General features: G+C 39.0%; 1 protein-coding gene across 1 annotated transcript in view; it reads left to right on the top strand.

The window, feature by feature from the left end:
* Positions 1–4,517: 4,517 nt before the first annotated feature.
* Positions 4,518–26,185, top strand: part of LIPC (lipase C, hepatic type) — a 66,844-nt gene continuing 45,176 nt past the window's right edge. The window contains exons 1-2 of the mRNA XM_059858253.1: positions 4,518–4,641; positions 21,491–21,603. Of these exons, the coding sequence (XP_059714236.1) occupies positions 21,525–21,603 (79 nt within the window). The 5' untranslated portion in view covers positions 4,518–4,641; positions 21,491–21,524. The remainder of the gene's footprint in view (positions 4,642–21,490; positions 21,604–26,185) is intronic.

The raw sequence follows: 26,185 nt of genomic DNA, 5'->3' as shown, positions 1-26,185 counted from the left end.
TTATCCTGCTACCTGCACTCTTCATGTTTCTGTGTCCAGTTAATCATTAATCATTATTAGTCCACTTTCCTATTTATTGATAATCACTGTGATGCTAGATAATCCAGGATGCTAGAAGAACCTCTGGCAACCTGCATATAATTGAGCATGAAGGGAGCAAGAAGGAACACTTAAGAGCGCTAGTGGGAAAAGGGCCTGGGGCTGACAATGGGGAAGACTGGTCATAGCGTGAAGTTTGCAGAAAATTAGGGAGAATAATTAGAAGAAGAGGTGTAAAATCTGTTTCCACAGCCATGTATTTCAGATGCTTTCTTTTCTGATACAGTTGCAATGTACAGATCATGGCTATTTGCAAATCATATTTTTTCCGGTTGGAATCCTCTTTGAAAGGAGTTGCCAATATCCAACCTTCTTTCCACAAACCAGTCATTATCAGATCATATTCAAATAATTGTACCTTCATTTTTTGCCACTGTTAAAATGTTTCCTCAGTGATTAAGTGGGCCCATCAGGGTATGTTGGGTAGTATTTTATTGTGTAATGGATGCACTGTTAAGAAATCATGACTCACAAGTGAAACTGATTTTTCCACATTCTGTTACTAATTTCTGAGGGTATTGCTCTGATGTGTTCTACCAGCACCCTTTGCCTTTTCTTACATGTGGAAGTCAGAGCATGGGGTGGGTTGCCAAAAAGTGCCCACACCTTTTCCCTCTTGTAAAGCTATAGGAACTCTGCCTGGTAGCAGAGGCATGAGCTGCTTTGTTCTCTGAATTCCTAGAGCCTGTTCAAGATCAGACTGTGGTTTCTCATGGAAAAGTTACTTTTGTTCTTTCTGCTTTCCTAGTTGTCTGACTTAGACAAGAGGACATAGCTGTTGTTTGTGTTTGCCTAAACAGATGAGGGCCTGAATTGAAGGAAAGGGGCAGTAACTAACGAGTAAAAGAGGATTTGAAGAGACAGCCAGGGTCACGTGGCCAACAGGCCTCATCATATTCAGTTTCATAGCTCTTATTTCTTTTATCTTGTTGCTTTTCTTGAGATTTTTCTTCAAATCACAAACAAATGAACTTCCATCAGCTCACCTCTCCTAGAAAGGATTGTGGGAAATGGTTCCTAAGACCTGCTGTTGTTTAGATCTCTTCTCTCCTGTTCTAACAGCAGGACAACAACCTTCAATTGTATCTCTGATGTGAGCATTTTTTTGCAGCCCTTGCTCTACTACAGCCTGCTGGTTAAATTATTTCTTCAGACAGGCTTATGGCAATTTGATGACATACAAGTGAAAGGAAAGGTCAAAATTTGGCTCCCAAAGCCTACAGTAATAATAATAATTCATGTGTACCTAGTGGTTGCAGCTATATCAGCACTTTAGAAGGGAATTTCAGTATTACTGTTCCTATGTGACAGCAGCAAATCAGAAGGAGCATGAGCGTGGCCAAGCCAGGAAGAGAACGCAGAGCTCTGGCTGAGAGCCCTCTCCATGCTGCATTTTAGTATTAGTTAAGGCAGCAGCTAAAGCAAAACTCTGCCCAGCAAATCACTGGTGTAGAAGTATTTAGGCCACAATTCAGCATGAGACAGCACATTGCTGTTTACATTTAGAGTTACATTTGCCCATACTGCAGGCAGTGTGAGCCTCTATCCCTGCAAACAGGGATCTTCTGCAGCACTTGGGTGCAACCCAGCCAAGAGCACAAGGCAGAAAGAAGAGGGGACTGTGAGAGCCAGGCAATCCTGTCTTTTCAAGGGAGGAAAATAGCCTGCAATCCTACAGAGAGCCATGAGCAGGCTCCAGTGGGCTCCAGTCACACCTTGCTCAGACACTGCTGGGGTGAGGGAGAGCACAGGATTGCCCTAGGATGGCACTGCCACCATGAACAGTCACTTTTTGCCACATTTCCTTTATGCCTCCAGACCACTCAGAGCTGGAAAGGACTCGGGCATTAGAGACAAAACTCTTCTGGAGATCACTGAAACACATCCAGCACATTCTATAGTTAGGGGGAGTTTTAACTTAACTGGTGACTCGAGTGCAGGAGACATGTCTGAGAGAAAGTGGTGCAGTGCCACTATCCCCAAAGCCTTCCCCTCTCTGTTCCAGAGATCTGTTAGTGCTAATTATGCCATTTGCTTGGAGACACTGATTTTCATTATATAACCACCTATCTCCTGTGCACGGGTCCGAAACCACCCAGTCGTTTCACATAAGCCACAAACAGAACCAGGAGACATAAACTCAGAGAATAAAAAGGTAAGAAACTGGCATTTAGATCATAGTGCTCTTAGAGCACAAGGGCTGAAAGTCAGATTAAGAACTGCTGTTCTAATGAAATAACAACAGAATAACATCTGCACCATTATTTTTACTCCAGAACAGTAGGACTGGTTAAAACATCCTGAATCAGGTCCAAATTATGATGTAACTGCTTCACACTTCTCCAAAACCCCAAGTGAAATTCTTTCGAGCTTCCAGCACAGTTTCTGTGCTGGAACTAAGACCACACGAGGGCAGTGTAGTGGGGGAGTAAAATCCAGGGATGCAAATTAAACCTGATTATCCTGCCTCTTCATGAAATCTGGAGAGGTAGAGATGTGTCTAGAGCATAGAATGGCCTGCAATTACCCCACAAACTACAGAGGAAAGTTTAACACTTCTCTTCAGCCTCTTCTTATCACTGTATTTTGTCGTGCTTTTATTTCCTTCACCACTGCTGTGAACATTCTCTTTCCTAGAGCTGTGGGTCTGAAGTGTCTCACAGGTTGAGACTTCAGTACATTCTGCTCTGCAAACATACCAAGACTGGGCTCCTAACAGAAGGGAAATTGTAAGAAATGTGGAAAGTCAGGCCTGCACTTCAGTGAGCATTTTGTATCGGAGCAAAATCTCCAAAACTGTGGATAAACACCCCTGGATTCCCTCATCTAACCCAAAATTCTACACAAATTCTCCTGGGAAAGCAAACAAGACCACTGTCCTTGACTTTTGACAAGTATAATTCTCATATTATTTCACAAGGCTAGGAAACATATTCTTCAGAAACACTTAGCTAAGCCTCTTTTCCCCTCAAACCCTCTGCAGGGTTCAGTTCTCTAACTCACTGAGTCAGCTGTAACTTTTTCAAGATGAAAGTAGTCAGAATTCTTAAAATCCTCTAACTCAGTTTTACTGTGAACATGTTCTTAACATGTGCAATATGTACTTATGTAAACTTGAGATTATTAAGTTTGTCTGCATTATGCTTGACTGATCCTTCAGCTCCTCTATAAACTTATTTAAAGAAATAACTCTCCTAGGACATAGTTGTAGTATTCTGCAATTTCTTTACCTTCAGTTTTGGTTTCATAAGCAATTGTTTCTTTGAAAATTGATACTGCTATTGCTTTAAAATTGATATTGCAATCCTGTGTACTTAGAGACAGTGATAAACAAGAGCTCGCTCTCTATCCTTAAGGAAACATGCAATTGTTTAATAATCCCACTCTCCTGTCCAAAGATGGATTTTTATCCATTGCATGCTTTTCTACTGGTGTGCAATTATTACTAAGGCATAGTAATATCTTCTGTTTCCACAAGCACAGCATTTCATGCCTTGCACCACTCACACCAGCCACAGCTGTGATAATGTATCCTTGAAAGGCAAGAAGACTAATGAGGTAAAACCTTTCTGTCTGAAACCCCAGATTATTTCCTTCCACAAAATTCTGCTTTGCAGGGTATTCCTTCATGAAATCCTGCAAAATAAACTTATGATATTCTCAGTCACAACTAATGGTAAGATAAAAGCCACAAACCTTTTCCTTGAACAGTGGTTTTGTATTTTACTGTGTATCTGATCAATTAAATCCCATATTAGGGCTTCTTTTGGAATCCTATTTCCTTCAAAATTCATATCAAATTACATGGACCTGTGTTCTAGCACAAAATCCAGGATATAGAAGACCATTTTGCACCTTTTTTTTTTTTTTTACACTCCAGCTTACGTATCCTTGGTCATAGCAGGAAATCTGATCTCCTTCATACACAATTCCTTATTCTTTCATTCAGCCACAAAGCCAGCTTTAGAGTAACTGCTCATTACAGGGAAAATACTGGTCTCTCTTAGGGAATGAGAGATCAGCCTTTGATTTTAAAAAGCCCATGGTCTGGGCCTAAATCTTCTCTGTCTTTCTCTTCTGTCTCTGACAGTTTGCTATAATTTAAGGGAAGCCATTCTGGTGAGTTTGGGTAAATAAATGTTATGGTTGTCTCACAGAGAGAATAGCATTTAGGTCATAATAGAGACTTGTTATTTACAGTTTAAAAAAGCCAGTTTTGAGTCCTGTCCTGGATGCCTAGCTACACATGTGACTGATACAGCTCATTTTGTATATTTTGGCACAAGAATGTGGTACACAATGATCTTATTTAGCAATATTTTGAAAAACATGCCAATTTTGAAAAAAAAAAAAAGCCATTCAAATATGTGACAGAGCTGTGCCTTCTCTGGAAGAGGGTATAAAATTGAGAATTCTTGGCTTGTGATATAACCTATCCACTGTTTCTAAGGAGACAGTCTTCATTAGCGTCTATTTTCAATTTTCATTTTATAAAATAGTTTATGCCAAACTGGGACATATCATCAAGTAAGGCCAAGTTGGGTAAGCACATGTTTTTTGTATACAATGAGAAGTACATTGTGGTCTGAATTCTGTTTAGACTGAAGTCTTGTGCTAAGCTGCTTTTATACAGAGGAGTTAGAATGAAGGCTTAGAATTAACATAAGATCTCTTGTTGCTTATGACTAAGGATACTAATGAAAAGACTAATTGGTTTGTATGAGAAGCTTAGAAATCTACTTTTATTCTTAATATCCAGTGCTGGTCCTTCAAGTCAAAAAGAAGTGACTCATCCTGTGACTCAAATATTTCAGTGTTGGTTTCCATTACCCACCACATCAGAACAATGACATGCAGACATGTACATTTTACTTGGGGTTTACAAGGTTTTCCAATGTAATTAACATCAGTGCACTGGACTATTATTGCAAGGCAGGAGAAAGCCGGGGATCGCTTCTGTTTCAATTTTTAGAAATGCTCATTTTTCTAAGGGTTTTAGCTGTCTATATCCTACTGAAATCTAAGTGAGAATCTGTAATTCTGCTGAAACTATTAATGATTACTCGCTGTGTTTCCCTTTTTCTTTAATTAATAGATTTCTGTGTTTTCTCCTAAAGGTCTGCAAGTGATATACAAAGTTACAAAATCCAAAATGAGACTGTTAAAAGATGTTCAGGCACAATTGTAAAGCTGTTTCGTAATTCTAAATATTTAACATCTTGTTATAACAGCAATGAAGAGATACTTGGCAAGGTTGACTAAAACAGATGTTGAAAGAAGAAAACTAGTAACCATTTAACTGTGCAAAAGGGCTCAAACATGATTTGGAGCCTATGGGAAATGTGATATGAGTGGTTATTGTTGTGTCTGCCAATTAAATCAAGCTCATCAAATTATTCATAGCAAATAAAATCTGTTGCAAAACAAACCCATTTGACTCATAGCAGACTGTTCAAAGATGCTTCAGTTTCTCTAAATGTACTTTTTCTTCATTTGAGAGAGATTAGGAGACAATCCACATTGGTCAGCAGTTACTTTGATTGGTGATGTGCATGACAGTAACTGGTTTTTGTTCTTTTCCTTGATGACAAATGTTGATGCTTTGGAGAAAATAGATACTTACCTATTTGTAAAGAACACTGCACTTTCATTACAGTTCATAAGAGAGAAAATAAAAAAGAAAGAGCACTAATACATCCAAACAAGAAAGAAAAAGTCTAAGAATAAATCCAAGTAAAGTATTGAAGCATAATCACAATAATTTCAGTTAACTGATGAACTGAACACTTCTGGTATAAATATTTCACTGTTAGGAAAGAATAAGTATAGGGATTTAGAGTTCTGGTACCAGTCACACAACAACTAGGTGATACTGAATAATCATACTCAGGTTTACCATGAACCTGAATATAGCACACTGCATGGAGCACACCAAATATAGCACCTTTATTCCAAGGCTCTGACTTCTAAGACAATAAAAGTATCTTTTAGTAATAGCTTTTGTGCTGGAAAGAAATTTGTGATTTTTCCTGACTTTGAATCTGCTACCTAGTGAAAGAACCCACTTACACTTAGGAGAATGGGAGCACAGTTTTGCTTCGTACTTGTTGAACTCATCTACAGAAAGAAAATTGCCCAACCCTACTGTATGGTTTGATTCCAGGCTATATGAAAGGATCACACAGTGCTTCTACTTCACAGCACAGTGACAAAGGTTAAGGAAAGCCAAGACCTTGGGGTTCAAATCTGTTCCTTGCTGTCACTGTAACCATCCTGTGGATTAGAGAGCATTCTTGCCATGTGGCTCTCCCACAACTGGAACCGTTTCCCATAAACAACATTTCCAGTTAGCTGTTTGTGTTTAGACTATTCTGGGTTTTTTTAGGAACAGCTGTGCAGTTCAGCATCTCCCACTAAATTGGTAGTTAAAACCACTTTAGGCAACTAATTCAGGCACTGTACAACAGTGACAGCACTGGAAAGCAAGGGTGATGCTGTAGTTAAACAGCACAGTAGAAAAATAAAGACTGTAAAACATCCTGCTCATATCCCACAGTGTTTCAGGGTTTCCCTCACCTTTCAGACAGTGTGGACCCTTTTAAAAGAAGCTAAAAAATAATTAGAACAAAATATAAAGCCTTAAGAAACCATGCATAGAATGTCTGGAATATTTTATTGGATTTCTCAACAATTTAATTGCTTTTACTTCTGAAAAAAACCCAACATGCATCTTGCTAGCTAACCTCGTTATCCAGAAACACATATCCAGAAAGCACTGAGCCTCTGGTTTTAGTAAATATCCACTCTCCCTTTGCTTCCCATTTTGTTCTGTAATTTTGCAATGCTTCTCAATGAGACTGCCTTTTTCATGATTATCAGTGGCCACAAGCTTACCAGCCCATAAGAAAACACTCTCTGTCCCCAAATAGTCTCTGTCTTTCATCCAGCAACATCACTGAATGCCAGCAGTTCCCCCTGTTCAGTGAACACACTTCAAGACCTGCATGCTCTGGGCCTAAAATTATTTCTTTGATAGCATTTATATATACAGCATCTTTTGTCCCACAGCCTTTGAAACAAGCTAAAGATATACATGCTTTGGCCAGAGGTCATTTAATCATGGAAATGCAGCCAGCCTCGGCTGGAAATGCAGCAACAGTTAATAGTGCATGGCAATATAAGAGCACTTTAGGTCAGCAAACTATGAATGCATTTGTTTCTAATGAAGCTGCTGCTGTAATTTAGGAAAGAAGCAGAATAATTATTCAGTTTGGAGTTTGGCCAGGAGACCAAAATGAACAGCATTCATACTTCGGTAAAAATGCTCAAGAGTTTAAAATGGCCACAAATAATGTGGACCTAGGTTTTAAATTTCATTTGAAAGATGGATGAGCAGGTCATTTTGCTGTCAATGGGTCTCTAATTGGTTTGCCTCAGAGCATTTTTTTGATCAATACTTTCTACTTCTTTGTGTAACAAAGATTCTGCATTCATCATGTCTCAATATTTTTACATTCAGTGCTTTGCAATCCCTTAGTTATAAACCCCATGATTTAGTGAGGCCAAAGTGAAGAAACTGGAATAATTTTAGTATAGTTTGTACATTGAAAAGCCTTGATTTTTAAAACTAATAATTTTGTCTTATATCTATGAGGAAAATCAAGAACTTTCTATCTAATGGTTTTAGACCAAATTAGGTTTCTTTTAGGAGTTGATTTTTCTGCTTCCTTACCAAAACAAAGATTGGAAAGAAAAGGGTCCTTTTTAATTTTAACTTGATGACTCATTGGGAATTTGGATGGCCTAGAATTACAAGTGGCTGTGCCAGGTGAATAATTGTTTCTATCCCTGTCCCATGTTACACAGAGAATTTCAGGATTATTCAACCCCTTCACCATGGAGCAGGGCAAGGGCTTGGCTCATCCCTCTCGGTCCATCTGCTGAAGGCTTCTCTGATCACCAGTCAGAGCTGTGAGTGCTTCAGACATGAACATGGACCAAACTGACACATGGCTATTTCCAGCAGGAAAAGCTGACTGCACAGAGGCAGTTATATGGACAGCATTTCTTTTCCAGGGAGCATCTTTTACTCACAGCCAACCAGAACGTGCTGCCTCCACAGGAGTGCCATGCTCTTTGCTAGGACAGCACATCAGCACTGATGCACCAGCAAAGCTGTGTGAGTACAGCCTTAGCCAGGCCTATAATCTACTTCTGATCTTGGCAGTAACCTCCCACTGACATAATTGATAGTCTGCTTTCAGTCATGGACTTCACACAACCAAACAATTACACTATGACCCATAATTATATTTAGAACATACATACACACCTCTTCCTGCACAGAGAATAAAAAGCTGCACAGCACATCTTTCAGGAAGACTCTACAGATTCCACTCATCCATCCCTAAAGACAAAAGTCCTTTTCAAAGTTTTCCATCATGCTGTGCAATAGTAGTTAACATTGTCAATCTCCTATATGTGTCTTACAAAGAAGAGCAGAGAAATAACTAGGATATCATTTCATTATTCAGATTTAAAATGTCCTTCCTTACAGAAATCCAGTTACTGAGGATTACTGTATGTTATATTAACAAGATATGTATATATTTCATCAAATATAATGAAGCTGGAACAAACAATATGAGACTTTACATATCTATGACTTTTTACCTCAGGAGACCAGCACAAAGCAGAAGGTTTTATCAAGTTATTTTATTATAAAAGTGAGTGATTTGCATGCTTAAAACATGCACCAAGGGAATGAGAGGCTGCAAAATATTAAAGTAACCCTACACCACATTAGCATAGCCTTGATCTGCAAGAACAGTACTGGCAGTAAACTTTAGTTCAGTACTGATCTTTTTAAACTTTGCCACAGTTTCTTGTAATATCCTTTGTTATGTCAAATTTTAACTTCAAATACAGTGAGCAAAGTGCCCCATGTGTTTAAGTCTGGTCCTGATTTATACAAAAGGCACATTCTCTTTCTTGCAAGGTTGACTGAACAAAGTCCAAGAACTGTACTCAAAGGATGCTTTTTAGTTTCAAGTTAGCAGTTGAAGTTAAAAGATGTGATGTTTATGTTGCCTTTACTTAAGAATGTTGTATCACTGTAATCTAGAAAGCACCCCATAACAGCTCCCTAGCAGGTCTGCAATAGAAATATAGATTAGGAATACTTTTAAAGGCTATCTGATTTGTCATCACCAAAGGAGCAGGATCAGTGTTCCTTCAAGTGACCAAGAGTTCCTGCCCAGGGAAAAGAACATACTCACTACTGAAATGTTCCATTTCCCATAGATCTGAGCTTCTGTCAGTCAAAACAGCACAAGTCTTGAAAGAAATGGAAAAATGAACCCTATTTCCCAGAAGGTAGTATACTAAACACTGCAACACATGCACTTTTAATAGATTTATGGCTTATATGTATTATAGTAGTTTCTTTTTTGGCAGCCCACATTTTAAAGAAATTTTATTTACCTTCTTCTGGGACTGAAAGTTTTTCTCCTCATAAATCAGCCTGTTGCAGAAGACAATCATAATGGCATTTTTGCTGCTGCTTGGAAAGAAGGTGACCAGAGCTCTGCACTCCTGAGATGCAATCAGAGACCAGCTGCCTTCCCAGGAGGAACAAGCAGTGCTGCACCTATGGCATTCCAGCACAATTCTCCAGCTGCATATTACCTTCAGTCCCTGAGGCACAGGCTCAACTCTAAAAGCCAGGTTTTTGGGAGGTTTCCTTCTCTACATCCACAAGTCTCAATGTACCCAATTCCCCTGGACAAAATGCCAAACCAACTTCCTTAACAGAAAATCACCACTCCTATTCAAAGGCCTCAATGAAAATAAGCAGCCGTGCAGGGAAGCACTTCCTTCCAGAAATTATGGTATACACAGATATTTTACACATTAGGATACTGCCAACACTACACAATGCCAGCTTTTGTCACATCTGTACTAGCTGGGCCTACAGAGCATTACCAGTAGCTATTTCTATGAAGCTAAGTGTTCAAAACAACATTGCTTACATGGCTTTGATTTAGCACCGAATGAAGAGAAAATGTTGTCTAAATCCTTATTTCAGAGTTATTAACTAGTTATCATCTATTATTTGTTGTCATATTCTGTTGTATTCATTTTGATAAGCACTTAATTTAACATCAAGTCATTTTTTTCTTCTAAGTAATGGGATCATCTTCTGCCAAAAGCAATTCCTCTTTGCTTGCTTTTTTTGTTTTGTTTTATAAAATGAAATCATCACCATGTAATCCAGACTAATCACTTCCCTGACAATCTGTCAGCAAAATACAGGGATACATGGCTCAAAATATAATACAAGCAAAATATGGCATGTCAAAACCTGCCTTCCTTGGGCTGTCATAATTCCTGATGAAGACTGGCTATATGTGATATGCTCCATAGCAGTGCTAATGGCTCTCTAAGGACTACAGCTGAAATTATTTGCCAGTGATACAGCCCAGATATCCCTTGCTATGAAATCTGAAAAATTATACACCTTCCTTGTAATTCCAAGTAAGAACTTAATTTCATTATGTATTTTGTTCTTCTCAAAGGGAACACGTATTACAATGCATGAAACAAAGCCTTGAGAAAGGAAAAAAGAATATCAAGAACCTATAGCTAAAGCAAAGATAACCTGGAAAATACACCAGTTCTTTGACTTAGAGCAACCTGCCTGAGTCTAATAGAAACAGAATGGAGGGAAGGATTGGCCTCCAGAGGGGCCCTGACAGGCCTGAGAGATTGGTCTGCATGAACCTCACAAAGTCCCACAAGGCTAAGTGCAAGTCCTTCACCTGGGCTGGGGAAATCGATGGGAAAGCACAAATACAGGCTGGGCAGAGAGAGGAGTGAGGGCAGCTCTTGGGAGAAGGACCTGGGGGTGTTGCTGGATGAGGGGTGGACATGAGCTGGCAGTGTGTGTTTGCTGCTCAGAAAGACAACGATATCCTGGGCTGCACCAAAAGAAATGGGAGCAGCAGGTCAAGGAAGGATTGTCCCTCTCTGCTCTGCTCTTGTGAGAGACCTGGAGTGCTGCACCCAGCTCTGGGGCTCCCAGCATTCCAAGGACATGGACCTGCTGCAGCAAGTCCATGGGATAGTCTCAAGTATGATCAGAGGGCTGGAGCACCTCTGCTGTGAGGACAGGCTGGGAGAGCTGGGCTGTTCAGCCTGGAGAAGAAAAGGCTTCAGGGGGACCTTACAGCACCTTCCAGTGCCTAAAGGGGCTCCTAAAGAGCTGGAGAGGGACTTTGCAGGCTCAAGAGCTTGGAGTGGTAGGACAAGGGGGAATGGCTTCAAACTGAAAGAGGCAGGGTTTAAATTAGACATTAGGGAGAAATTCTTTGCCATGAGGGTGGCTGGGCACTGGCACAGGTTGCCCAGAGAAGCTGTGGCTGCCCCATCCCTGGAAGTGCTCAAGGCCAGGTTGGATGGGGCTCTGGTGGAACCCCCTGCACCCACCACGGCAGGGCTGTGACGAGATGGTCTTTAAGGGCCCTTCCAGCCCAGACTGCATTATGATTCTATGAGTTATGCTAATGCTCCTCTTAATGAGTGATTCTTGTAAAAAGTACCTGGGGAACCTCTCCTTCATTTGAAATTGATTCTTTTCAGAGGAGATGAATTAGAAGACAATTAAAATCAGGAATATACAGCTTCTTCGAAAGCCAGCCCTTAGGTTATACTAGTTGAAATATTTCAGAACTGTTCTTAAAGTTTCATTGTTTCGTTAAATGTTCTCACTTTTTGCTACTGTGAAATTTTCTAAGATTAATTAATAACAAAAATTACCATTACCTTGCTGGGAACCCTAGGGACAGTTGTAAAAGCTTTTAAGCAGACTTTTTTTGCTAAAAAGAATTATAGAAAAGTTCTGCACCCATTTCAGAATTTACATTATATATGACTTATAAAAATATAATCTCATCCTCATTTCTTGATTTCTTATTTCTGCATCAAACTTTAGCCTTAAAGTTTGAGTAAATGTCATATATGAATTTTTGCACTATCTCTTGACAAATACCATACAGAATGGACAGGACAAAACAGAGGTTGCATTCTGCAAAATTTGTTTGCTGCCATTTTCAGACTGTTTGTTTCAGAACAAATGGAAAAATTAGTTTTATCTCTTTTGCATTAATAAAAACTGATGTATTTAAAGTGCAATAACTTTTGTAGAATCTCACATGGTAATTTCACTAATCTGGAACAAGCACTGGAAGACATTTTTTCAATACAACAATATGATGGTCACCAGAAACACAATAACTTTGTCTAAAAATATTAAGAGAATTAAAATGGTCCTGTAGTAAATAAAGGAAAAAATCCTAAATTTTTAGTCACAAATTACTCGTGGGCCTGAGCAAAGGTGCATATTTGTTGTATTTTCTGTATCAAAGGGAAATTACTGTATTTATAATAAATTGTGTATTCCTATAATGTGCCACTAAGACAAAACCCTCCACAATATATTCTGCTTTCTTATTCCATTTTTTATGAGACTTCCCAGGGTCCATGAGGAGAAACATATACATGCAATTCAGTAATATTTGATAAAGTTTATACAAAGATGGTTTAACCAGACAGAGAGCAAAGTTTGACATAACAAATACATAGCATAAAGCATTTATCCAATGCTTTGCCAAAGTTTCAAATACATTTTCTTTAGTGCACGTTTTCAATCTCTTTACTTCCTTCTGTTGTTTTCTAGAGGAGATGAAAGTCCATGAGTAACAAATTCAGATCTGCAATTAATGAGCTTGCTTTCTAAGTCATTTTTAGGGAACTGTCCTAAGCCAGTGGTGTAAGTATGAAAACATTGTTAATGTACTGCAACCACACAAACATTTCTAGTTACATCCTGATTTCAGAGTTATCTTCTACAGTATACCTTATACCTGGAAAACACACTCTTGACACCTTTAAAGAGAACAGAGACTGAATTCCTCAATTTCAGGGTACAGAGCATAGTTGAGGTGCTTGCCTGAGGCTGATGCCAGAACCTGCATTTTTAAATGTGTGTTCCTACTCTGCCAGATTAACTAGCTGTCAGGCATTAACTGCAGAGCAGATTGGACCATCTGTGGGGGAATTTGACAAGATTTCTATCCAATAGTTTTAATTCTTTCTCTGCAGAAAATTTCCATGTAAGATGCCAAATGGAATTTGGAAATTAAAAAGAAATTAGTAATAATTTTGAAGCTATAATTAGAACACAGAAAACCAAGGAATACAGAGTAGGATATGGAGCTATTAAATCTCCATGGAAAGGCCAGCTGCCTGCCTCTGTGCTCTTGCTAAGGGTGGTGTGAGGGTAGTGCAGGCCAGTGGTGGCTGCCCTGGATTTCCTGCCACAGTGCAGAGTGAAGGAACACACACAGATAAGGAGGTACAGGTCCATGTGCCACAGGCAGTGTGGGCTTAGCAAGGTTTATATCCCATGGATGAGGCCCTTGCAATGGCACTGCTCCATAGTAAATACATTTTAGTCTCCTTACCTATTCCCTAATCACCCCAAACCTAGGAGTTAACTTGAAAATTCACTAGACTGACACCTGTGCTCTGTCCCACAGGTTATTCAACAAATAACATGCCACATGTTAAGGTTTTGGAACATTCAACCTGGAATAAACATACATGAAAGAAACTTGAGAAGTTGGTATACACTGTAAATGTTGAAGGTTTCTGCAATGCATGTTATGGTCAGAGTAATTTCATTGCTTGCTTCCTTCTCCTCTTTTGTCTCCCAAGCAAGTTACTCAAAGATGACCTTTGCCATCATTTCATTTGAGTCGATCTGGGACAGCTCTCTGGGTTACTGACTTTGTTACTCCCACAGTGCTCATCCAGTCCCTCATCACTGCTTGCCTCCAGCCCTTCCCTCAACTTCCTCTTCAAAGTAAAGGCACTTCTCAGGCACTTTGGTGAACCACAGCTACTTAAAGCCACAAGCACAAACTGGTCATTTGGCAAAGAATATTATTCTTACCCGGCTGACATAATCAGCCTTTCTCAATGAGCACTCCTGGATGCAGCATATGCTCCAGGGCTGGTTTGCAGTGCACTTGGCTGCACTGGGTGTGACTCCCAGATGCAGAACTAGCTTTGTCTTATCCATCTTGCCACCCATGAAATGTTTCTACACACAAATGAAGGAACATAGGGGAAAAAAAATGGAGCTAGAGAAAACACCCTGATGGGGTTTCTTTTTAATTATATGCCTGGTTTTTTGGCCCATTCCACAATGCTAAAAATGAATACCACAGATGGAGGGTGGGTGTTAAAGGCTCACTGAACACTGAAATTTTACTGATCTGTTGTAACAGGAAACATCTGTGCTAAATACAGTGTTTAGTAGTTCTTCCCATTTGAGTTGTGGAACATCAGTATTTACAGGACACTACCAAGAAATTGTTTGACCTCATGGTCACAGTCACTTCAAACCTAATACCGACTGATTTGTTGCTCTGAAGCATTTCAACAACTATGGATTTTGGAATACCAATATATTTAATCAATTATCCTATGGTTTATGCAGACATAAAAGATTTGCAGATCCACAACTAACACAGAAACAACTATTTCAATTCTTTCTAGTAGGCTACATTCATTTCTATTTTAGTTCACTAAGTCCGCAATTCTTTTACCAATCTGTAACATTTTCAGGCAGTTTTTCAGACCAGATTTTCAGAAAGTTTGGAGAAGATTTTAAATGCATGTTTATCCTAACTGATGCTTAAATTATTTAAGGCTTCTTCATCCCTCAACTAAGCCATTTTCTCTTATAATCTCCTCTAATCTTTTAGTAATGTAGGAACTGCCACAATACATCAGATCCAAGAGTCTATCCATGCCAGTATTTAAGTTCTGCTAGGGCTAGCAAGAGCCATGTCAGGTCCTGGAACAAACAAAATATTTAGAGTTGATAATTAACCACCTCAAACAGTCTGCTGCCCCCTCATCTACTCTGTATATGAATCGTATTCTTCTCCTTTGTCTTTCTTGTCTGTTTGTTCTTCCCTTTTCATGAAAACTCAATTTTAATGACAGCAGCTTCACAGAGATCTGGGTTTTGCTCCTGTGAGTATGTTGAGTTCTAAGAGACATCATCAATCAGCCTTTGAATGTTTAGTGTCTTTCAAGTTTCTTTACTTTGGCATGGTTCTTTGCCTTTTGTATAAGTGCCTTCAGTGTATCCTCTTCAAATACATTACCTACAAGAAGCCCTGGTTGTCTTGTTCTTGCTTCCTCCTTTATCCATAAGAGCCATCAATCAGTATCTGAAACAAGTCTGCTTTCTATTTGTGGTTACAAATTCTCCCTCCTAAATACAGTAGCTCAAAAGCAAGGGAGAGAGCACTATTGGTTTTCCTCTGTGTTCATCTGTTTCAGACATGCTTCTGTTTGATGTGGGGAGGTGAACAAACAAGGCAGCTTCAAAAGGCATTACTCTAGTGTTGGTTTTGCTTAAAACCACAAAGCTCAGTCCTCTGGGGGGAAGGAGATGGGCTGGATCTCAGTCTTCCAAGGAGCTTTGTTGCATGTGTTTGGCTGTTTCTTACCCAAAGCAGTGAAGGGAAATGCCCTTGCAGGCACACTGAGGTTTCCAAAAGCACATCTGCTGTTCACAGTTACATCTATTGACACCCCAGTGCTGATTTGGGGAAAGTTTCCTATGTGTTACAGCTCGGTGTAAAAGCTGCTTTAACAACAAAAAACTCAATGCAAACATGTACAGGTCACCCCTGAAACAAGACACTGACAACAGGGAATATCCACAATAAGACAGAATCCAGGTGGATAAAAGGTCTGCAGCTGCACTACCCCTTCCAGTAGTGCAGAATCATGCAGAAATGGAGTCCTGTGTGCTGAAGAACAGAACTAATTGTAATGGGAGGCAGGGAATAGGCCAGCTCCTAACCTGTTTTAAGGCAGGGGTAATATGCAAACTCCCAATATCCTACACACAATGGAAGAGTATGGGCAGTTCATACCTTTTACTTGGTTCATCAGTTCTGTGCTTTTCTGACTTGTCAAGCTTTCAGAGACATGCCCCACATGAACACAGTGTACACATGAGAAAGACCCAGAAGAAACAGCATTCTTCTGAGGCAATCAAACAAGTAATGCTTTGTCATGAAAAGCACTCCACAAACATTGAAGTAAACAAAAAGTGCCTTTTTTAAAGTTTGAAGTAGTTGACCCACTTATTATACCATTATGCTTGGCAATTGTATTTGGGTTCTCTTCTTTGTTTACAGCTGTTTATAATAAGAATTACTCAGTGCAGCACATTTCCAAAATTATTGAAAGGCACAAATATACAAAATCTGCTAAACTTGTGGAGAAACTTGAAACTGCAAGCATTCCATTCCTACTCCCAAATGTGCTTCCAAGGAAAGTCAGATAATATTCTGGGTGATGAGTCATGGAACAAGACTACCTTTTCAGGGGATACAGAGTGCATCTTGTATGAGAAATTCATATTTTACAACACTACACTCATGCAAATTACTGGTTTTCTTTTATATCAGAAAACAAAGTTTGCTGATCAATTATTTAGTTTTGAATTTAATACTGAAAAGTCTGATGGCTCAAAAGCTACTGCTGTAAAGCAGGTTTCAGACTCATGTGCAGCTGCTGTATGTTTGACATAGACCATGAATCTACACACAAAAGTCCATCTAAAAATGTCTCTTCAGAGTTATTTGATATTAAAAAATCCTAGAAAAGATCAAACAGGCAGAATAAATTTTGGATTTAAAAAGTGCATTAAAAATTCAACCACATAAAAATTTTCTTGCTCTATAACCTCAGATGAATTAGCATAACCATCACATGAATCTCTTTTCAGATGCTAGGGTTATTATAGGAACACAGGGCGGATCCTCAGCTGGTGAAAATCATTAGAGCTGCACAGAAGCCAATTTATGCTAGCTGAAGTTCTGGCCCATAAAATCTCTTCCAAACCTGAAAGAACATCTTGTACTACAATATAACAGGTCTTCAAGGTGATTGAAAAGCATCTTGATGAACAGTGTGGTTTCAGGAAAAAAAGCAGGACCGCATACCTGACAAATTTCTGCTCTGTGTTCTTTTCTTTAACTTGATTAGAAAGATATATTCAAGCAAAAAGCTGCCTGGTACAATGCATCATTAGTCACACACTGCTTCCAATAGTGAACCATCAATTTTCTTTTAGATGTGAATATGTGCAAGAGGTCTAACTGTAACTGGAACATTAGCCAGCAAGCAGATGGGGACTGTGATTGAGAACCTACCTCCTGGGTATATGTTGTACAAGCAGCAGCTCAGCAGAAGAGAGAAGGTTATCAGGCCCCCTTACAGTGCATGCAAACTACATATAAACACATTGACATAAGCTACAAATTTGGGTTGACCACTGTGTGTTTAAGAAAAGATTCTATTTCATGTGAAGTTGGCAAAGCAGTAGCCTCCATGCAATATGAAATGTGTTCTGTTTCACAGAGAGCAGTTTGGAATATCTATTTCTAACTCTGGAATCCAGATCACTACAGTAGGTATGAGTGATTTCAATGCAGAAAATGAAGTCATTGCAAATGCTGGGTGTTATGGAAAAAAGGGATCATATCTACAGAATTTTTTTTAAATCGATCCTTTAAATTTAAAGATTAACATATTTAACCATAACCATATTTAAACCTTAAATTTAAACAACTTATTTTCAGGCATTTTTTAAGACTCAAGATTTTTGCAAATACCAAATTCTCCACTTTCCTTATCCAGAGCATGAGTAGCAAACATATCCAATCCTAAACTTTCCACTCACTCTTGAAAGTAACATCAGGACACAGTGCAGCTTGCATGTTCCAGGGGTCATTTTCCTACATCAGACTCCCAGCCTTTGTCACAGTCCCTGAGATGTCTGTTCCCTGATTTTCTCGTACCTGTGTTGTACATTTATCCCTGCCAGTGGAGCAGGACTGCAGCAGAGCAGCCTTACAGCTCATAAGGCTCTGGCAGAGCACTGGGAGTGTCTCAGGGGTATCCAGTTTCACCATTCTTATGATCAAACAGTGGAATAAAATGAACACCCAGAGCACCCTCATTTTCCCAGAGGATTCTCTTTTTTCTGCAGTGATTTTCACCCAGAGTATTGCATCTCCCACTCACTACACCTCATGCAGATTCAAATGTGGCTGAAAAAGCCATTTTAGTAAGTGATGCAACATGCTGCCAGTAACTCTGAGTAGCAATTACACAGTTGCTTCTGGTAAATACCTGACCACTTTTTCTATCCTCATAATGTGCCAAAGACTCTTTCTTGTTATGCTTTTTGCATTAGGGTAACTAATTCCTAAAATAATTTAGGTTATATATTCATAGAATATTCTATATGCAATAACAATACAAATGGCAATTAACACATCTAAGAGCATATCAAGCAAAGTAATTATCAATTGACCAGATAAACATATTGAAAATAGCAAAGATTATAATTTCAATATTTGGATTCACAGGAAAATAATTTACCAGGAGTTTCGTACCTCTAATGATAATTACAGTTGCAGAAGACCCATTCTTTTCTCTTTGAGCAGATAATAAAGGTAATTGGAATTACTCATGTAAATCAAACGGAGAAGAAAAGCAAACCCAAAGGCACACTCTGAAAACACATGGTGTGACAATGCCGTCGAGGCCATTGCGAGCAGCTCCTTCCTCTGGAGCACAATCACATCTCTGCAGACTAATGTGCCATAGCAAGCAATTCATTGCTACATAAACTCATCCTCATCATGCACTGTGGAACCTCTCATTCAAACCTGTACAATTATTGCCACAACACTGCTTAGTGTTCTCATCATTATTGCTGACATCCTGGGAATACTGGAAAGACAAATAAATATCAGCAATAGCTGACACAGAATTGCCAAATGAAGTAAAACCTGCCAAGGGAAGGCAGGTTCCTCCATCTTTGTCCCCCAGTTTTCCTTTTACCACTTTAAGCAATCCTTCATAAAATGCTCATAATGTCATCCTGGCTTCCATAGTGAGAAGTAAATCCAAACAGTGATCCCTATGGACTTTATTTTCAGGCAATCTCTTCACAAAGATCTAACAGCCAGTTCTGTCCCTGACAGATCTACCACCTTGTTCCAGAACAATTCCTGTCTGCAGAAAGTGAAACTTGCAATCTTTCTCCTCTAAATGCTCTCTACTTTCTTGATTACTGTGCCTAGTGTTACCATTCAACCTGTCAGTCAGACCTGTCATCTTCACATAATCTCCAGCCAACATTATTCTAAGTTCACTGCAAGGCTGTGCTAAATCACACTAATAATTTCCACCAGTCTTAACTTCACTAAAATACAGCATTTCCTGTCCAGCATCAAAGCCTAAATTCATGTCCAAATTCTATCTCCTGTCTCCTTTTCTTGCTCACTAAAATACTGCTATGATCAGTATTTTTCATTTATCAAGAGTGATTTTGATCCTATCACCCCCTTTTCTGTATGTCCTCTTTTTGAGTATACTTTCACACACACACACACACACTAATCAATCAGTCTTGACAGTGCCTCAGATGTTACCGTGCCAAGACCACTGCCAGCTGCAGTGACTGGTCTGGCCTTAGAGATTGCTTGGGGGTTTTCCAGCTGTCTGCTGTACCCTGGACTCACAGCTGCTTGGAATGAGCAAGGAAGGAAAGTGATCTACACTTTTCTCCTGCCTTCATGCTGCATCCAGCAGTATAGACCCCTCCTTCACAAAGCCTGCTTCTCATATGCCTGAACAATACATCAAGCAAGACAGAAGAATTTGCCTACTTTTTTTCTATTTTGTCTAACATGTCAGTTCTGCTATAGCATATTGGTCATATGAGATTTAGTCTTTAAAAAAAGAGAAAATATTTAGTAATTAACATAAGAGGCTTCATAAAGAAGCTGGGATTCACTGAATGCTCAAAAGATACTTTTTCAACTTTTAAGCTCTGTTTCAGTCATTTAGTTTGGCACAGAACTAGAGTTTTTTAAAAACTGTCTCCATTTGCTGTTACTAACAGCAAATCCATAATAAACTAAGTTTAGCAAATTTACACTATCACCCATTCACATGCATGAGGGCTTCTTAATGATTCAGAACATGGGAGAAAGTTTCCCGTGCCTATTTCTAAGGAAAATTCACAATGGTACAAAGCAGTAAGGTATGATACACTTATCTGGTTAATTATACCTTAGCTCAGGTGGGCAGGTAGTCATGGAGGTTTGCAGCACTAACACACATAAACTGGCAATCCAGTGACCCTTGGAAATGCAGGTGGATTTGCAGCCCATGCTAAAGCCTGTGCTGCCATGGCTGTGTCCTAGCTGGCACTTTGCTCCTTTAAAATGAGCCAGAGCATTCTCAGCACCATTGACTGGTGTGGCAAATCTGTGATGCTACAGACTGATGTTACCATGGGAGAGGCCAGCATGGTGTCCTGCTCATGTGGGAGATCCAGCTGGGTGTGATCCCTGCTGCCATTCTTTGCCATATTGCAAAGAATGAGAGGACAATGGGGAAATTTGTCCTCTCATTCTTTGCCATATTGCAAAGAATGAGAGGACAATGGGGAAATTTGTCCTCTCATTCTTTGCAAAGAATGAGAGGACAATGGGGAAATTTGTCCTCTCATTCTTTGCAATATGTACCTACTCGTTGTATACACACACAAGGTGCTGTAATTAAAATTCTGCTCTGGTTTCCAGTATGAACCATACTATTTCAGTAGAAACCTGTCCACTAAAATGACTCCTACATTAAGTACCTACAGTTTCTTATGATTCTTTTATTGGAAGTAGAGAGAGTTGGTTAATTGTGCTGTATTAGTAAATGACTTATGTGTTAAAAATTGTTCACTTGATTTGAAAGGAAAGACTTTGTGATTATCCAAAATCTGACTGAATCACTGGAATAAGAGAAGTGTTTAATATATATAAAATTTTGATGATTGCCTTGCTGGGATTTGTCTATGTTAATGAAATATTTAGATGAACCTTCAGCTCTTGCCCTTATTTTGCAATGTGTTCAAACCGAGCTGTCGACCAGCTGAATGCAAGCTGGTTACCCTGGCCTTTAGCAGTATTTCAGAGAACAAATGCCCTCAAGTCTCTGTTCAGAGCTGAGCACTGTTGAGCAAGGTAAGAGGATCCAGCTCCAAATGATTTCTGCCACACATGGCATAAAATAAAAATAAAGAGGTTGTAAATAGGCAAACTCCAATTTCCCTTCCATAAAAGGAAAAACCAGAGCAGGGGACAGATGAAATCAAGGTTAATGATTAATGGGCAAAGAATTTCTTGCAAAACACTGCTAATTCTTTCCTTTTCCCATCTCTTGGCAGAAATTAGCAGAGCTCTCATTCAAAGAAAGAAAAAATGAGAAGTTTGCAACTTTCATTTTTATTGCTTTCTTGTATCATCATCTCAGCAAATACATATGAAGGAAAGAAAAAAGGTAATATACTATTAAATATAAATACTGATCATTAACTTTTTAAAAATGTTTATGCTATAAAAATTTAGTAATGTTGACTGTCTGGTCATTAGGATGTTGGGTTTGGGTGCTATGTTCCCTAAAATATGACATTTATACCTGTCTGTATTTAATGGAAAATGTAGCTGCTCATAATTACCACAAATGTTTCCCATGTTGAATCCATACATGTTGAGGCTACAGAATTAAGGTAATCTGACCTTTAACAAAGCTTCTGATTAAGCTAATTTTAAAATGTATTAATTTGAAAATATTCACTGAATCGATAATGTTATCTTTTTGGGGTGGAATTATTTTGTGTGACAGATTTTGTCTCCTACTATGAATCAAAATTTGAAGCTTCTTAACAGTGTTTTAAGCTTTTATCTGCTGAGTTGCCTAATGCAGACTGCCTTTCATCTCAAGTGGATGAATAGCTTTGAGTGAAAGATATCCACCTGCAGTAGGTTTTGTTGCAGGGTCTTTACCACTGGCATGGCTGTACAAGCATTTCCTACACATTTGTGACGCTGCACATTCTGTCAGTGTCTGTGTGACTGTTGAGCAAGACAGGACATCAAACAACTGCATTTCTTAAAACCTCTGATGTGATTGACAAAGACAATGCCATGTTTGACCTCATTATTGATGTATACAAAGCAAGCATTAGTTTTCCTTCTTATCTAACTACATTTCTAGTACTCTGAGTCTGGAGAAGATAAATGAAGTTTTCTCCTTGGCTGGAAATAAAGCAAGATATGCAAATTCACAGAAGTATGGCCCCTTACAGCAGCTGTGTTTTGTATTTTTGTTAATTCATATTAATAGTTTTAGAAACCATTTGCTACACAAATGCTTTATATGAAATAATCATAGTGATTTCAATCTACAGAAGGCAGGACCACCTTTCTTTGATCCTGTACATTAAATTTCCTCTTGGGTTTAACTTTCAACAATATAAAATCCCTGAATTAAAACACTGTGAGAAACTTCATTTAATGCCATAACTTGGCCTGGTTTACAGACAAGGCATGCACATCCTTCACAGTCACTGAACCTTAGAAAGCTATTTAGATAAGTTGACCAATTTTATATTTTTGAGAGAACCTAAAATAAGAGCTCTAACTTTAGTTTGAGGCTTCTCCCATCATCTTTGCTCAGATCTATTCAGATTCCACTGTATGGTCAAAGTTTAGTTCCCCAGAGATAGACAAGGCAGAGAGAGAAGTCACTGCCCCCCAGTTCTTTCACAGTCACAGGTCCTGCCTCAAGCAGCTCACATTCCCCCACCCCCATGACCTGTGGCACCATTTATAGCAAAATCAGTCCCTTCACTCTCTCCATCCCCTTTCCCCTCATGACCTAGGACTCCTGTATCATGGACTTCACCTGTTTCTGCAGTTTAAAACCTTACTTGTGGGCCACAAACAACAGGCCACACGTCATATTGGCACTAGCAGATATGCCCAATACATAGTATGTTGAGACAAGAGACTGATTTCAGAAGCAGAAAAGGATTATTTCTAAAAATGCAGAAAAACCCTACTGTATTTTTTCCAGAGGCTCCCCATAGCCTAACTAGATCTGCTACAGGGTGTAGCTACAAGGCTAAAGACCCTGGTATTTCATTATGTTGAACTAAGACCTTATCCCTTGCCACTTTTAAATCAGTCCAGTTCCAATTCCAGCTGCCCATTTGCATTGATGAGTATTTCTGCATCTTTCACTCCCTTGGTATCCTGCTCCAGATACCAAGGGAGTGAATCCAACCTCAGCCACACCAGCCTTCATCAGAAGATAATGTAATCCCCAGGTCTCAAAATCTTGCCTTGTTTCTTTACCATTTGACTTGTCAGCCAAGCTCTGCTTGTTCTGTGAGTGCTGGCTGTACCTGGGAACCTCGGGGACTCCTTTTCCTTATTCCACTTCTCAGTGAGGCAGATTTGTTTGCCACAATGGCAGATGCAAGTGACAGTAAGGCATCACCTCACACTAAGGAAGGGAGCAAAGCTTTTAGCTCTGCAAAAGAGGCCTTTTAATGCTGTCAGGTGGAGACAGCTTTCCATGAGCACTGAATCTATTTTACCTGGATATCCTTCCACCTTGGAGCTCACTTGTTCTTGTTTTAGCAGCACCTGCAGCATAGAACAGCACAACTACCAGGAGTGCAAAGCCTCCTCAAGGATAAGTGTCTGGTACATAATTCTAGCACAAGCAATTACCTATGAAAAAGCCATTCTCTAAAAGAACAATCACTGTGTAGAAGTCCTACTCATTCATTTGTATCCAGAAAATAAACAACTGCTTCAATTTCTTTTTTTCTGTACCATTGTATCCACCTACACAGTAAAACTTATAGGAATTAGACTGCAGCAGGTAAATCAATTTAGATGAGTGTTTGTAAATATTTTTAATCAAGTTATGTACAAAAATATATATTGTAGGTTCTTATTTTATACTTAATTATAGTAGAATAAGATGGAGTGCATTACCAAGCAAAAACAACACCAAATTTAAAACACACACAGGGTTATTCTTAAAAAAACCACAGAGGGTTTCTGAAATGCCATGGTTTTCCTGTACATTTATATAGCAGGAAAGAAGTTTGGCATTTTTGCCAAAGGTTCATTATCTAAAAGCAGAAACCCAGAATGAGAAATAAGCACCTAAAAATAACATCCCTGAAACTGAGCCAAGATGATTCTTTCTACAAGCATGTGAAAAATATATAAGCTCTTATTTATTTTGATTCTTCTCCTGTAAACATAAAAGTAGGTGGGAATATTTTCCATTATTCCATTTCCTTGTGCACAGCAGAATTAAACAGTAGCTGACATGAAAATGCATGCTGTTGAGCTAGCACTTCTTACTTGACAGTCTCACAGCTGGCAGTTGAGCTGCACTTTTTTTGCCCAAAAGAGAAGGTAACATCTTAGCTGTCATCCAATTCTGCTGTGTTTTTATTACACACTGGCCATAGGAATGGGCTATACAAAAATCTGAATAGCTGTTTTCTTCATTCCTCAAATGGATTACAGATGCAAGAGATGTTTGGTATAGCAAATATATATCAGTCTATATAAAATTCCTAAACAAAATGTAGTGTGTGGGGCATACCCTATCAGATCCAAAAAAACTAACAAAATAATAACTTCTACCTCTTTATAGCGGGAAAACTATTAGAAACACGAAAAGCACAGAAAATTCAAAAGCTATTTAAACTGTAGAGATAGAGAACTAAAGTGAGCCCATAGAAACAAGTCTAAAAACCATTAATATTTCTTATTTACTTCAATGAATATTTCTTATTTACTGATCACCTCTGAAGTATAAATTCACATCACTTCTAGTTAGATCACTTAAAGAGGGATTCAGAAGCTAAATTTTGTGACGTACAAAAATAATGGTCCAAGAACTCCTGGAATCTGGAAGTTCAGACACCAGTTACACTAATGACCTATGTTATGATAGTCTCAGGAGAAGTAGTGCACAACTATTTGCTGCCATTTTCTGACTGGCTGTGCTTAAGATTTGCACTGCTCCCAAGAGTCTTAGAATTCTACCAAAATTTCTATGATCTAAACCTGCTGTCTTAGCACAAGTTCTAACATCACTATAGTGCAAGGATTTCATATCCCCAGAGCTCCATACCTCCTCAATGCTCCTCACAGGCAGCTCCTCTAAGCATTGACTGCTCCTGGTCCTTGCAGCAGCCATCTGACTCCAGATCCCACCAATCCACTCTTTTATACCACTTGTTCTCATTGGCTACAGGTGTGGCCTGTTCAGATCAGGCCTGCTTCTACTCTTCAGTAATTGGTCCAGCTGCAATTCATTGGGGGATAAGATTACCTTCTATACCACCTTCATATACCCATACTGGATCCCCCTAGATAAACCAGTCGTTTTTCCTTTTGTCACCTGGACAAATCTATGAATATAATTTCAGACATAAATTATCACTAGAGGATGTAAAATATAACTATAGTTTAACTAACAGAAGGCCCTTTACTTTTCCATGAAAAGAGACAATAACAGGAACCCAAGTGACAAAGGAACTATCCATGCATGAAACAACTTTCAACATTTCTACTAAAGCAAGTGACTGCACATCTTAATGAGGAGCTTAAATTCACCAGTGGATTGCAATTTGTATGACTTGAGCATTACATTTTTCTGACTATTGCTGCCTGAATAGTGCTTGCATATGACACTAGAAAAACCTGAACATACAGAACAGCTCTTGGTAATGTGGCACTGCAATCAAAATGTTAACTGATGGTCTTCCTTTTTCTCAAACTAGAGAAGGCTAGGATTTGTTTTAAACACAAATTTAAAGTTTCAATGGAAAATAAGTATCAATAAAAACATACTGCATCAAGCTCTGGGATCCTCAGCATAGGGAAGATGTGGACCTGTTAAAATGGATCCAGAGCCACAGAGATGATCACAGGGCTGGAGCACCTCTCCTGTGAAGACAGGCTGAGAGAGTTGGGGTTGTTTAGCCTGGAGAGAGCTCCAGGGAGACTTCATTGCAGGCTTTCAGTACCTTAAGAGGGCTTAT

This window comes from Haemorhous mexicanus, chromosome 13 (genome assembly GCF_027477595.1).
Source record: "Haemorhous mexicanus isolate bHaeMex1 chromosome 13, bHaeMex1.pri, whole genome shotgun sequence".
Taxonomy (NCBI): Eukaryota; Metazoa; Chordata; class Aves; order Passeriformes; family Fringillidae; genus Haemorhous; species Haemorhous mexicanus.
This window is presented reverse-complemented; position numbering and strand designations above follow the sequence as displayed.